This window comes from Mobula birostris, chromosome 14, assembly GCF_030028105.1.
Source record: "Mobula birostris isolate sMobBir1 chromosome 14, sMobBir1.hap1, whole genome shotgun sequence".
Classification (NCBI taxonomy): Eukaryota; Metazoa; Chordata; class Chondrichthyes; order Myliobatiformes; family Myliobatidae; genus Mobula; species Mobula birostris.
Window position 1 is genome coordinate 20,451,095 of NC_092383.1, and position 15,786 is coordinate 20,466,880.

The 15,786-nt window shown below is 40.6% G+C and overlaps 1 protein-coding gene across 3 annotated transcripts in view; it reads left to right on the plus strand.

Moving 5' to 3' along the window:
- Nucleotides 1-15,786, plus strand: part of dmxl2 (Dmx-like 2) — a 154,148-nt gene that overhangs the window by 18,575 nt on the left and 119,787 nt on the right. For all 3 annotated transcript variants that reach the window (XM_072278191.1, XM_072278192.1, XM_072278193.1), the window contains exons 2-3: nucleotides 13,434-13,559; nucleotides 15,184-15,255. In XM_072278191.1, the coding sequence (XP_072134292.1) occupies nucleotides 13,434-13,559; nucleotides 15,184-15,255 (198 nt within the window). The remainder of the gene's footprint in view (nucleotides 1-13,433; nucleotides 13,560-15,183; nucleotides 15,256-15,786) is intronic.

Genomic DNA, 15,786 nt, shown 5'->3' on the forward strand with positions numbered 1-15,786 from the left:
GCTGAAGGTAGCGGTAGAAAGTACCTCCTTGGTCTAGGCACCTCTGCCAACCCAGAAAGCTGAAGACCAACCACAGCCTCAGCCTAGATCACCAGCAGGCTTGCTCAACACGTCGTATGACTGGCAACTGAACATCGATCTTGGCAAGCAGTTAATATTCCCTAACTTCATTGCATCATAATCCCTGAGGCCTGATGTGGTCATTCTGCCATAAAACCTCAAAGCAGGTGGTCATGTTAGAACTGACAGTTGCTTGGGAAGACCGGATTAAGGAGGCATTTGAGTGTAAGAAAGCCAAATATCAGGAGCTGGTAGAGCAGTGCCAGAGACGGGTGGGGGGCACAGTTCAAGCCTATATAGGCAGGGTATGGAGGTTTTGCTCTCTGCTTGCTGTGCAGAACCTACTCTCTCCTTGGCATTACAGGGGCTGCAAAGAAAAGAGCCAACAGGACTGTCGCAGAGGCTGCTGAGCGAGCCTCCAGATTGCTATAGATCAAGAGGTATGACCCATGGACCAATGCTGCTGGGACACAAATGAAGGCCTGATCAATGCTGGCCGGGTCGGCTGGGCAAGTGTCTGATATTGAGAGACCTGAAACACCCGATGACCCCAAATTACGTTACTGAGGTGCCCTAGCGCATCCTAGAATGTATCTCGGCACCAAGGCAGTTCTTTGACTGTGAAGTGCTTTGTGATGTGTAATACCTTTTGAAAACTAACTTTTTAAAATATTTTTTGCAATATAATTATATGTCCAATTAAGCTTTTATTCATTTTTTGTCACTTCAGTAAGTACTTTCTCCCAACTGTTATCTATAAATGTGATAAATTGATGGTACCACTAGAAACTAAGAAAAGCTTACGTACTAAAATTGTGTATACCATTTAAAAGTCCAAGGCTTAAATTTTGTTCCTGCTGTTATTTTGTTACTCATTCATCCTTTATCAGAAACTGGAATTAGTACAATTTTAGTGAATATTACTGTAATTTTCCTCATGAATTAGAAACTATTTGAAATCTTGGCATATTATCTTAATCTGTACCTGTTTAAAAAAACAGGATCTAAGAGTTACACTAAATGTGTGACAATTGTACGTGTGAACTAATTCCCAGTCTAAGTGTCTGAATGTTTTGTAAGGATTGTTGGGTAATTCAGTCAGTGTTTCACTTGTAACCTGGGGTAGTATTAATCTGAATAATTTGAAATGACTGATTTATCAGTTGCCCATTGTTTATTGCGGATGGTATTGAGCTCATTGTAATTTGAAAGAACAAGGCTATTTTAAAATGGATTTTTGCAGTCCTTGTGATGAATGTCCAAAAATGTTTTGTTAGGCTTAGTTAGGAGGTCCAGAAAGTTTGCTATGTATTTGACACTGGAAACTTAAGATGATTCTATTTTGAAGTGCTTGTCTTGTACAGAGTACAATATTTAAGAGCCAAGGATTTAATTGGTTCCTGCAATGGCACTGTTTATAAATCAACAGCTATGAAATGTTCAGGGGTTGGGGCACTAAATGAACTGGATTTTTACTGAGGAAAGGCTTTCCTTTGGTAGTGTGGGGTAGGATAAAGAAATTGGACAAACCTTGGGAGCGATTAAGGGAGGGAGGCTGGCTGCTGAAAGTAGGAATGAATGTTGGGCAATGCACTTGAAATAGAAGGGCCAGGGTCAGGGTTGACATGAATACGCAGTAGGTTGATATTTTCACTTGGGAATAATGAAGTTAAATAGAGGCAGTTGGCTTGTTATTGTTGTCGGGTCAGGGCATGTAAGAGTGGATGAGTTGGGGAACCGGGTTGGAGGTTGTTGGTGAGAGACTGAGTTGTTTTTTTTCGATAGCAGTTGACTGGTCAAGGGTGTGTAGAGTGAGGAATGTGACCTGGGAGTGTGCAACTTGAATATCTTGAGAGGGGTGGGGTAGGAGCTCAGAGAGAGGGAGAGCCAATTAAGAATATAAATGAAACTTGTCAGGCATTGAGAAATTCTTCTGCATGAGTGGTCCATGGACTAGACAGGCCAATGTGCAGGGATGAAGCAATGGAAATGCTATTCAGAGCTGCATTGCAAGTTATTGGATGCCATGTTCCATATGATCATTTGCTTTTCGTATTCAAAGAGGCTTGGAGGTACTTCCTGACCTGTGTTGTATTAGCCAGGATGTGCATAGTTGTACAGCCTATAACCAGTTGCCTAGGAGCACCAGTGGGCTGTGTAGGTGCACTGTTGAGGTTCTGACTCAGTCACTTGGCAGCTGGTGACAGGAAGGGCCAAAACCTTGCCTTTTGGCCACACTAAGTTTTGCTAGTTTATTTAAATTCTTTAATGGAATAATTAAAGCAAATTAAACCAAGACACAATTTAAATACTTTTATAAAATTAAAAAATGAATAAATTAATTTCTTTAAGTTATAAGCCTTCATCTCAATTCAAATCAAAGACATTGCTAGTCCTACGGCAAAATTTGTCTAGAATGGAAATGTCTGATATCTTAACAATGCTGTGGAATCCTATGGGCTCTTTTTAGTGACCTCTGCTATCTGCATTCCTAGGTCTTGCAGTGAGTCTGTGTCCAGGATTTACTTATCTTGTACCACCAACTGAATACTGGTGGTTCTCTTCATAATTGTTGGGCTTACTCAGTTTGACTTGGATGAATATTATTTTGAAAATCTATTTCTGCCAACATTTTTCATTGTGAATGCAAGCAAAAATCGAAGGCATACCACAGTATTTAAACCAGCACAAGTACAGTCATGTAGGGTTAATTGACAGATGGCTCTGAACAGCAGGGTGGAATTGGTACTCATTAGAGAAGCAGAGTGATTTACAAGCATATTAGAATTTTATTTTTACTCTTGTTAAAATAAGGTTTTTTTTTCTCTGACATGAGACCCATTTGGTTTGTCATGTTTATTGATGTAGCGGGAACCAAAGGTTATTTTGAATGCAGGAGTAACTCATGGGAAGTAATTAGATATAAAATTCATATCATAATTTTAAGAGGATCTCGTTTTTCTTTTTCTCTAGTTTGGTGTTGGTGTGAAAATTACCACATTGATATTTTTCTGAAATCTTGGATATCTATATTTATAACCCCCTTACTATTTAATCTGCAGCTTATTTCTGCACTCCAGCTGTAGTTACTCAGGGGATATTAACCACAGCATCATCTGTTGTGATTATCAGCCCATGTTGTTAAATGTACAGTTGTGTCTTAGTGCATAGTTCAAATTATTTGATAATCTGTAACTTCCATCAGCAAGCATTTTGAAATTGTTTAATGTGACAGAGTTTGCAACCTTTGAGTATAATTACTAGAATGCAGAACAGTGGAGCACAGTATAGGAACTTTGGCCCACAATACTGTGCTGACTTTGTAACCACCTATTAAGATCAATCCAACCCTTCCCTCCCACATAGCCCTCCATTTTTCTTCTCAAATGATGCCACTGTATCTGCCTCTACTACCACTCCTGTCAGCATCTGTGTATAACATCCCACTATAATTTCCTCCAATCACCTTAAAATTGTATCTGCTCATATTAGCCTTTTCCATACTGGGGGGAAAAAAATTTCTGGCTACCTATTTAGTTCAACTCTTACCCTCCTTTACTCCAATGAGAAACGCACTAGCTTACTCAACCATCTTCATAAGATATGTTCTCTAACCAAGGCAGCATCCTGGTAAATCTCCATAAGACCGAAAGGCACAAAGTAGGAGCAGAATTAGGCTATTCAGCCCATCGAGTCTGTTCCACCATTCCATTATTGCTAATTTATTATCTCTCTCTCAAACCCATTTTCCAGCCTTCTCCCTGTAACCTTTGACTTAGATCCAGAATTGGCTTGCCCACAGAAGGCAAAGGGTGGTTGTAGATGGTCCGTATTCTGCATGGAGGTTGGTGACCAGTGGTGTTCCACAAGGCTCTGTTCTGGGATCCCTCCTCTTTGTGATTTTTTTTTTAATATAAATAACCTGGATGAAGAAGAAGGGTGGGTTAGTAAGTTTGCTGATGATACAAAGGTTGGGGATGTTGTGGCTAGTCTGGAGGGTTGTTCGAGGTTACAGTGGGACATCGGTATGATGTAGAACTGGGCTGAGAAGTGGCAGATGGAGTTCGACCCAGATGAATTCATTTTTGGTTGGTCAAATTTGAAGACAATATATTCTTAATGGTAAGGCTCTTGGCGGTGTGGACGATCAGAGAGATCTTGGGGTCCATGTCTGTAGGTCACTCAAAGCTGCTGTGCAGGTTGACAGTGTTGTTAAGAAGGCATATGGCATTCATCAACCATGGGCTTGGGTTCAAGAGCCATAAGGTAATACTATAGCTATACAAAACCTTGGTCAGACCCCAGTTGGAGTACTATGTTCATTTCTGGTCTCTTCACTACAGGAAGGATGTGGATACTATAGAAAGTGTGCAGAGAGGATTTACAAAGATGTTGCCTGGATTGGTGAGCGTGCCTTGGGAGAACAGGTTGCGTGAACTTGGCCTTTTCTCCTTGGAGTGACGGAGGATGAAGGGTGACCTGATAGAGGTGTATAAGATGATGAGAGGCATTGATTGTGTGGATAGCCAGAGGCTTTTCTCCAGGGCAGAAACGGCTGACACGAGGGGACATAGTTTTAAGGTTTTTGGAAGTACAGGAGTACGTTTTTCACACAGAGTGGTATGCACGTGGAATGCACTGCCAGCGACGGTGGTGGAGGTGGATGCAATAGGGTCTTTTAAGAGACTTTTAGATAGGTACGTGTGTAAACTTAAATTTGCCGGACCAATAACCACACCACAAACAGTTCTTTACTTTATCCGTTTCACCAGTTTATTTGTTCGAACTCAGCCAGCGAGAGGCTCTGGAGCTGCGTACCAGAGGGACAGTGTTCCTCTCCCTCTAGGAGCTCGTAATGAACCTCTCTCAGCAGGTTACATACAGCAATGTTTATACAGTTCAAAGAGGCCATCATTATTCATATATGGAGTTGTTTTCCAATTCTTAGTACAAGATTATCAAACTACAAGATACAGAGGGCCTGACAAAGAAGTAGTTAGCCTCAGAGTGTTTGTCAGACACACACATCTACAGTATTACTCTACAGAATCAAATAATTCTGTCCTTGATTGAAACAAAGAAGTAGTTTAGCTATTTCACAACCTCCCAGCTGCATGAAGCAAAAACAAAGGATGCAACTTATGCTAACAGAGTACAAAGTCCTTGAAGGTCATTAACCCCTGCATCCCCAATATCCTTAAAAACTTCATCACGTGGAGCTTAGAAAAATAGAAGGCTATCTGGTAGGCTAATTCTCGGCAGTTTCTAGAGTAGGTTACATGGTTGGCATAATATTGTGGGCCGAAGAGCCTGTAATGTGCTGTGAATTTCTATGTTCCCTTACTAATGAAGAAGCCATCTACCTCCACTTTAAATATACCCAATGACATTGCCTCTACAGCTGTCTATGGCAATTAATTCCACAGGTTCATCTCCCTCTGGCTAAAGACATTCCTTCTCATCTCTTTGAAAGGGATGACCTTCTATTCTGGTCCTAGATTTCCCCACTACAGGAAACCATCTTATCCATGTCCATTCTATCAAGTCCTTTCAATATTTGATAGGTTTCAGTAAGATCCTCCCTTGTTCTTCTGGTACTCCAGCAAGTACAGACCCAGAGCCAACAAATGTTCCTTGTACATTAACCTTTTCATTCACAGATCATTCTCATGAACTTCCTCTGGACCCTCTAAAGGACCCAAAACTGCTCAAAGTGTGATGGACCAATGCCTTATAAAGCCTCAGCAATATATCTTTGCTTTTAAATTCTAGTCCTTTCAAAATGAATGCTAACATTGCATTTGCCTTCCTCACCACTGAAACAACTTGCAAGGAGACTTTATGGAAGTCTGCATGAGGACTTCAAAGTCTCTTTGCATCTCTGATTTCTGAATTTTCTCCCTGTTTAGAAAAAAGTCTTTGCCTTTTATTCCTTCTACCGAAGTGCATGACTGTACACTTCCCTATACTATATTCTATCTGCCACGTTTTGCGTATTCTCCTAATCTGTTGAAGTTCTTATGCAGACTCCCTGCTTCCACAGCACTACCTGTCCCTCCATCTATCTTTCTATTGTCTGCCAATGTAACCACAAAGCCTTCAAATCTATCGTCCAAATCATTGACATAAACGTGAAAAGTAAGTCTCAGCATCACCCCTGTGGAACATTCCTCCACCTCTATCTCCCTCCATGTCCCTTTTGAAACATCTAAAGCCCTTAACATCCAGCTGCCATTCCTGCCCTTATGACAGCTTTATAATGGCCACAACGTTGTAGTTCCATGTACTGATCCATGCTTTTCATCACCCTTGTTCCTGAAACTTCTTGCATTACATTAGACACATTTCAACCCATCCAACTGACTGCATTTATGCCCTATCCAATGCTTGTCCTTCCAGTCTCTCTACACGCTGCATCTACCTTTACATCAGCTTTTCCATTGTCTTACCTATCACTCTGCTTCCTCTCCCCATGCCAAGCCACTTTAAACCATCCCCAATAGTTCTTGCAAACCTGTCCAAAAGGAAATTAGTCCCCCTTGAGTTCAGGTCCCCTTTGTATATGTCATACCTTCCTCCAGAAGAGATCCCAATGAAGCACAAATCTGAGGGCCGAAAGTATAAGCTAATCATTAATTTTTGATTTGTAGCATTCTCAATATCCTGTGAAATGTATAATGTTGCAGTAAGTGTTGCTTTACCTATAAGGGGGACACATAAAATGCTGAAAGAACTCAGCAGGTTTGGCAGCATTAGTGGAAAAAGAGAGGAATAATGAGGTAGTATTCATGGGTTCATTGTCCATTCAAAAATCTGATGGTGGAAAGGAAGAAGCTGTTCCTGAAACATTGAGCATGTATCTTCAGGCTTCTGTACCATCTCCTTGATGGTAGCAATGAGAAGAGGACATGTTCTGGGTGTTGGTCATCCTTTCATTATGGATGCCACTTTGTTTGAGGCTTCGCCTTTTGAAGGTGTCCTGAATGCTGGGGAGGCTAACACCCATGATGGAACTGACTGAGTTTATAATTTTTGGCTGCTTTTTCCGATCTTGTGCTGTGGTCCCTCTATACCAGACAGTGATGCAATCAGCTAGAATGCTCCTTATGGTACCCCTGTAGAAATTTATTAACGTCTTTGATGGCATACTAATTCTCCTCAAACTCCTAATGAAATATAGCTGCTGTTGTGTCTTCTTTGTATTTGCATCAATATGTTGGGTCCAGGGTAAATCTTCAGAGATATTGACACCCAGGAGCTTGAGACTGCTCACCCTTTCCACTGCTGATCCCTTGTTGAGGACTGGTGTGTGTTCCCTTGACTTCTCCTTCCTGAAATCCACAATCAGTTCCTTGGTCTTACTGATGCTGAGTGCAGAGTTGTTGTTGTTATTATAATACCACTCAACCAGCTGATCTGCCTCATGACTGTACACTTCCTCATTACGATCTGAAATTCTGCCAACAATAGTTGTGTCATTGGCAAATTTATAGATGACGTTTGAGCTGCGTCTAGCCGCAAGGTTATGAGTGTAGAGAGAACAGAGCAGTGGGCTAAGCACACATTCTTGAGGTGCGCCAGTGTTAATTGTCAGTGAGAAGAGGTTATTTCCAGTCCACACTGACTGTGGACTCCTTGTGAGGAAGTCAAGGATCCATTTGCAGAGGGAGGAACAGATGCCTAGGTTTTAGAGCTTGTTGATTAGAACTGAGGGTATGATTATGTTGAACACTGAGCTGTAATCACTAAACAGCCACCTGATGAAGGTATTACTATTGTTCAGGTGATCCAGAGCTAAGTGGAAAGCCAGTGAGATTGCTTCTGCTGTAGATCTGTTATGGTGATAGGAAAATTGCTCTGGGTCCAGGTGCTTGCTTAGGCAGGAATTGATTATAGCTATAACCAACCTCAAAGCACTTCATCAGAGTGATATGAGTGCCACTGGGCAATAGTTGTTGAAGTAGCTCACCCTACTCTTCTTAGGCACTGGTATGATGATCACCCTTTTGAAGCAGACGGGAAACTCCGACTGCAGCAGTGAGAGATTGAAGATGTCCTTGGACATTTCCACCAGTTGGTAGCAGAGGTGTTCAGAGCCCTACCAGGTGCACAATCAGAGTCTGAAGCTTTATGAGGGTTCACCTCTTGAAAGGTGTTCCGACATCAGCCTCTGAGACAAAGATCACAGGGTCACCAGATGCTACAGGGATTTGCACAGGTGTAGTTTTATTTTCCCTTTCAAAGCATGCACAAAAGGTGTTGAGCTTATCTGGGAGTGAAGGATCACAGCCATTCATGATGTTAGATTTCACTTTGTAGGAAGTAATGGTCTGCAAACCCTGCTGGAGCTGATATGCATCTGATTCTGTTTCTAACCTCAATCAGAATTGTTTTCATGACGCCATGTCACTATGCTCTCTGTCTCAACATATAGTGGAGAGGTTGTGGAGACAGATGTTAAGTCAGGAATCAAAAGGTTGAGCATGATGCAACTAATGTTCTGAGCTGCTTGTATTTCAATGTAGGAAGTATTGTAGGATAGGCAGATGAGCTCAGGGCATGGATCAACACATGGAATTATGATATATTTAGCCATTAGTGAGACATGGTTGCAGAAGGGACAGGACTGGCAGCTCAGTATTCCGGAGTTCAGTTGTATTAGATGCGACAGTGGGAGGGATGTTGTTGCTAGTCAGGGAAAATGTCACAGTAGTGCTCAGTCAGTGAGATTTTATGGGTGGAACTGAGGAATAAGAAAGGTATGATCATGTTAATGGGACAATATTGTAGGCTACCCAACAGTCCGCGAGATTTAGAGGAACAAATTTGTAGAGGGATCACAGACTGTTGCAAGAAACATAAAATTGTCATGGTAGGTGATTTTAACTTTCCACCTATTGACTGGGACTCCCATACTGTAAATGGACTAGATGGGATAGAGTTTGTCAAATGTATTCAGGAAAGTTTCTTTAATCAGTACATAGAAGTACCAGTGAGAGAGTGTGCGAAGCTTAATCCGCTATTAGGGAATGAGACCGGGCAGGTGACAAAAGTTTGTGTAGGAGGAACGCTTTGCATTTTGTGATCGTAATGCCATTAGTTTCAAAGTAAATTTGGAAAAGGATGAGTCTGGTCTTCAGTTGAGATTCTAAATCGGAATTTTTTTCCCCCACTGAGGTTGGGTGGGACTACAACTAGAAGTCATGGATTAAGGGTGAAAGGTGAAAAGTACATGAGGGAACTTCAGTCAGAGGGTAATGAGATTGTGCACGAGCTGCCAGTGCAAGTCGTGCATGCGAGTTCGATTTCAATGTTTAATAGTTTGGATAGGTGTATAGACGGCTATGGTCTGAGTGCAGGTTGATGGGACTAGGAGTTTAAATTGACCAGTTGGGCTGACAGGCCTGTTTCTGTCCTGTACTTTTCTATGACCAACATGTAGTACAGCTGTGGTATGATGCTGCAACTCTTGTATTCAGAGTGCCAATGTGACTGAAAATTTAAGTGCTTATCCGTGTATAGTCTGCCCATCTGTGATTGTCTGTTATCAATATTATAAGAATCTGCCTGACTTGCTGAGCATTTCCAGCATCTTACTATTTATCTCCAGTATCTGCAGGTTTTAAACAATTTTTTTTGTAACTTTTGACTCTTAATTATCTTGTGCCCTTGTAACTATCTCAGTTATATCAGAGCAATTAGGATGAAAAATAAATGAAGCCTTTTCCCTTTTTGAAAAAGAAAACCTGGTAAAGTGTTTAATTTCCTGGAAGATAGACTTGCAAAACATTTATGGTTGGTCCATAGTTAGAAAACTGTGTGCTTCTGAACTTCATCTTGCAACAAGGTTGAGGAAGAATTTGAAAGTGTAACAAAGTTCTTTGTCACATCTTTAAATTCTTTAAGAGAAATTTGTTAAGAAAATTTGTACAGGTCTTTTAAAAAAGATAAATTTCAAAGCCGGAAACTTTTCGAAGCAACTGAAGCTGCTGATGATTGTTTTGGAATAAATATCCATTGAAATAAAGGGAAAAACTAACAAAAGAACTCACTATATTTAATGAAGATGGGTAACTTCATTCAAGTGAATGGGATCATACTATACTGTATAAAGTTGATGTGCTAGCTTTATATATATTTCCCTTTCTGCTAGCAACAACGTGCTGCCTAAAACCAGCCTGATCTAAAATGGTAAGGCCCTGTGTAACATCAGGGCCTTGTGTGACATTGATATGCCAGGACAAACTGTAGCTAGGAAACTGCTGGGGGAAAAAACAGATGGCCAAGCTATTGCCCTATTATTGTCAACTATCAAGCATGCCAAGAATTTTAAGTGTCATGGCATTCAAAACATGCCAAAACAAAAATTATTTAAATGTAACTTGTACATAGACAACTAAAGCAACACACATCAAAGTTGCTGGTGAACGCAGCAGGCCAGGCAGCATCTGTAGGAAGAGGTGCAGTCGACGTTTCAGGCCGAGACCCTTTGTCAAGTCCTGGCCTGCTGTGTTCACCAGCAACTTTGATGTGTGTTGCTTGAATTTCCAGCATCTGCAGAATTCCTGTTATAGACAACTAAAGTTTACTTGCTTTAAAAAAAAACCTCATGTACTGGTCGTAGTCCTTTCCAGCCATTCCTTGCTATCGAAATATGTGATCCAAAGAGCTGTTATATTAGAAAACTGCAGAAAATCTGTGCTATTGCCACTGATGGAATATACAGCAGGAACTACCTGTTAAGCTTAACCAGTAAATTTGGGACTTCCAGTTTGTGCAGGGATTGCATACACGGTCAGGAACTGTGGGATGCTGGCATTTGTCTATGAAACTGCCAATGTTCCCAAGCAAGTTTTAGTTAATTACCTTTGCCATTTCCAGGGAGCAGGTGCCAAATGGATCCTAATTGTCTTGCATCTGGCACTTCCAGACTTGTTAAAATCCTTTGGGTTCCAGCTTCATCTTTTGTCACCCTCTGCACCATAGAAGATTGTTGTATCTGGAAGTAAACACTTGAACCAGATGAATATTATTATTCAACCTTAAATGTTAAACCAGCTTGAGAATTTCTTTTCATATTTTAAATATATAAATGTAGTTGCAACATGTTATTAGATACACACAGGTTAGTTGAGTGTAGTTTAATTTAGTGCTGTGTCGTTCATTGACTGCTGGCCGCACCCCAGCCTGCCCCAATCAAAATCTCACAAAATAGCAATAAAAAAGGTGTAACCAGAAACACATCATAACATAAACTACAGAGTCCAAACCCCAAACCGCATCCATAAAACCTTGCCCAAGACCCAAGACTGGCACCATCCTCCAGCAGTATCGATTAAGCGGAAGAAAGCGACTAATCAAACGCAGGCACTTTTCTCTAGCAGCAGCAAGCGGGAGAGAGCACGCAAATGCAGGCACCCTCTTCTGGCAGCAGTGAACAAGAGGTAGAGAGAGACCAGTCAAATGCAGGCAGTCAGTGCTGAACACCTGCTCGCCTTCTACTCTGGTCCTCATTGATCTCAGTCTTGCTTTAGTTGGTGAGAAATTGAGTCAAGCACTGCTCGTGCCCCATCTCCAGGCTTCTTGTCCTCCAGGCTACACACTCTGTTTGGAACTTCACCAAACTCCCTCAGAGACAGCAAAACGCTAGATCGCTTAATCCATGGGTCCCCAACCTTTTTTGCATTGCGGACCGGTTTAATATTGACAATATTCTTGCGGACCGGCGGACCCGGGGCGGGGGGGGCGGGGTAGGGTTGTCAACGGACAAGAGTAGCAGTCAAATACGTTGTGTTTACCCCGAGAAAGACTACAATAACCATGAAGCCTTGCGCGGGCACCAGTGCGCATGCGTGTATGTGCCGATTTTTTTTATCCCTACAATTCATTTTTGGTGATTCTGTTCAGGGGCGGGGGGGGGGGGTGTTAATCATGACCGGAATACAGTATAGGTGATAAGTGGCTAATACACTCAATTTCCTTTCTAAAAGGGTTTATCTAACGAATTTAATATTAAACACACAGCGCATATTTTCCTTGCATGAATATAGTGATAAGTCAATTATCAGGGGAGGACAGGGAGCTTGAAGTAAGTGTTGAACAAACTTCAGTAGAAGTGGTTGAGGCAGGTTTGATATTATCACTTAAAGAAAAATTGAATAGGTATATGGACAGGAAAGGAATGGAGGGTTATGGGCTGCGTGCAGGTTGGTGGGACTAGGTGAGAATAAGAGTTCGGCACAGACTAGAAGGGCTGAGATCGCCTGTTTCCGTGCTGTAATTGTTATATGATTATATAAGTCACTTATAAGTCAATAGCATCATAACATTTTAAGTAACGTTTGGATATTAAACACACAGCACATATTTTCCCTGTATGAACATATAAGATCATTGCAACACACCAATATCGCTGAATAAGTGGGAGCCCTGGGCTGAATACTTGTTCGCTGCAACGAGACGGTCCTATCGAGGGGTGACGGGAGACAGCGATGCTCGAAGGGGGTTCCTTATGTCCAGTCTATTCTGCAATTTCATTTTCGTTGCATTCATTGCAGAGCTATGTTGGAAATGGAAGAAACGTTTTCAGTGCTTTCGTGGCTATCTCAGGATATTTAGCCTTGACTTTGATCCAGAATGCCGGCAGAGATGTTATGTCAAACATACTTTTCAGCCCGCCGTCATTTGCAAGCTCGAGGAGTTGATCTCCTTCCCGCGCTGACATGGATGATGCGTGGATAATGACCTCGCTTGCGTTCAAGCTCAACAGTGGCCGTGACAGGGAATGAGGAAAGGTGCAGCTGACTCATATCGTTTCCTCGCGGCCCAGTAGCACATGGTTGGGAACCGCTGGCTTAATCAGCCCGAAACATAGCATCGAAATGTAAATCACAGGTTCCAGTAGTAGCAGAGTCATATTTGAAAGAGGAAAAAGTAGTTATAAGAACTGTTTGAAAAACAAATAGAGAGCAAAATTGAAATTATCACAATCCAGAAAGATTATTGATTATCCAGAAAGATTATTGGAAACAGTGGAATCCAGGAATTGTGAAAAGTAGAATTAAACAACTAGGAGAAAAAAAGTGTAAGTTCAATTTTGAAGCTTGAGAGAAATGTAGCAACATTATTGGTGATTCAGCAGTGTCTGTGGTATTTGAGAAAACACTGAATATATTAATAACATTTTAATTTTTTTCACTTTTTATAGCTGATGTGATTTGCTGTGGTAGAATGGAAGTACATGAGACTTTATATTAGTTTTATTGCAATGTTGTATACTTTTTTCATTTAGTTCCTCACTTGATTTTGTGAAACATTTAGTTGGAAAATGTTTTGGGTTAATAAATTGTTTCTTATGATTTCTGCTTTGACAGGCGTATGCTTCAGGATGTGACATAGTCATTCTTGGAAGTGACTTTGAATGTGTTCAAATCATCCCTGGTGCTAAACATGGAAATATCCAAGTGGGCTGTGTGGAATGTTCCCTTCAGCAAGGCCGGGTAAAATATCTTTATATGATTTTTCCCAGTAACTAACTGGTGAGGTTTATATCATAATTTTAAGTTTTATTATTCTGCTTTATCTTGTGTTCGTGTTCTATACTAGATTTCGCACACCTAGGCTCATTTTTAACAGCAGTTATTTACTGGTGATTTTGTTCAAATTAGTTTGCTTTCTGATTTGTGTATATCTGAGAGATATGAATTAGTAAGCATTGAAATCTAGGGGGAGATGTATCTCAGGTTCAGGTAGCTTAACTTGTATTACTTGTCCAAGTCTTGTCCAAGATATTGGTGAAATTCACCTAAATAAAATTGCAGTTTTTTTGTGAAATGATAATGGGTCATATTGAGGGTGGTCTACCAGTTAGTCCTAACCCGACCAATTAGACTTGATTCTCTGGGTTACCCAGGCTGTAAGAATTCCAGCCAAGTTGGCTAATTCATGATGCACAGTCTCAGGGAACTCTGTATGTCTGTGTACCAATTCTTCCATGGTGGGTTTAGTTAGGTCAGAATCAGGCCTGGGTATATGTCATGAATTTGTTCTGTGGCAGAAGTACATTGCAAATGCGTAATAATAAAAACTCTAAATTACAATAGGAAGTATTTTTTTTTAAAAAAAGGAAATTAAATAAGCATTGCAAAAATAGTAAGGTAGGCTGTTCAGAAATCTGATGGCAGAGGGGAAGAAATTGTTCCTGAAATGTTGAGTGTGTGTCTTCAGGCTCCCGTACCTCCTTGGTGGTAGCAATGTGAATCCATCTGAGTTCTGTCAACTTAGAGGCATCTTATAGGTGATTTCCAGGAGGGGAATCAGATTAATCTCATTTCCTTCTCTGCAGCTTTTTTTTCTCCACAATGCTTATTTTAACTCTCCATTGATTCATCTTGCCATTAAAATTTACATGAAGGTATAATTTACAAGAGCCAACTAACCAACTTGCAAGTCTTTGGGATGTGGGAGGAAAATGGAATATCCGGAGGAAACATATCTTTGCCCCCAGCCTGCTGGGGGTACTTACTAGTTGTTGAGTTGATGTATGCACTTAAACATACAGCAGTTATAAAGTGCTCCTTGTGAGCTAAGTGGTGAGCACCAAAACCTGTCATAAATCTTGGATGCCTTGCCATGTTCTTGTTGCTTGGTGCATGAAATAGTGCTTGATTATATTGAAAGCTTGTTCCAAGACTTGGACATGCTGAGCAGTTTCAATAGAAGCTTATTATGTTATTGAAATCCAGTGAAGCTACTGTTTATCCAACCCCCATAGACATGAGCATGCTGTTTTATACTTATTCTTCAGATAATTCTTTCACCAGCTGGTGTCTTCTGACCAGTTATATAACAGCCTTCAATGTGACAGAAGAATTTTCAGAGAGCATCCTGTGTTTGATTCTTTTTATATCTTAATGGTATCCAGTAAAGTGAATCAGCTCTGTAATTTCAAATCAACATAAATGTATAACTATATTGCAAATTAATCTACAGTGTTAATGCATAAATTGGAGTCCATTGTTTTGAAATTAAATCATATTTCCAGGACTTACTGTGATGTTTCTCAACTATTTAAGTGAAGTAATGTCCAGACATTGAGTAAATAATTCTGATTGTCATTCCTAGATTGCTGCTTCATATGGGAACACTGTTTGCATTTTTGAGCCAATACCATTACGACATCACAAAAGAAAGCTTGTGAGTATTATCAATCATTCCAACTATTCTTTGAAAATAATGCAATATAGTTTTTAATTTTCTTTGAGGTAGTATCAGGTTTTCTGTCATCTCAAAACGTACAGTTTCTCCCCATGCTACATTAGGGTTCTGTTCCTGACAACTGATCATAGCCCAATTTGCAAATGTGAATGCCTGACATTATATTTAAATGAAACCTTTGGCCAACTAAGGGCAGCACATAGTTAACTCAACCATTGAGATTCCTCTGCAAGATGCAATGATATACCTGAAAACAGAGATCCCATACAGCAGAAGATTTTCCCCTATGGGGAAAATCCATACTTCCATCATTTGATAAGTGAGAAGCATGTTAAGGCCACACCCACAACTCTTTGTCAAAACTGCCAGAAGAGGATATTTCCCAGAAACATTTTGGGGGGGGTTGATAATAGGGAATGCCTTGTTGAATTTATAACATAGGACAGTACAGTATAAAATAGAGCAGGCTCTTTGGCCATTATGTCTGTATTAATAATTTAAACTAATCCC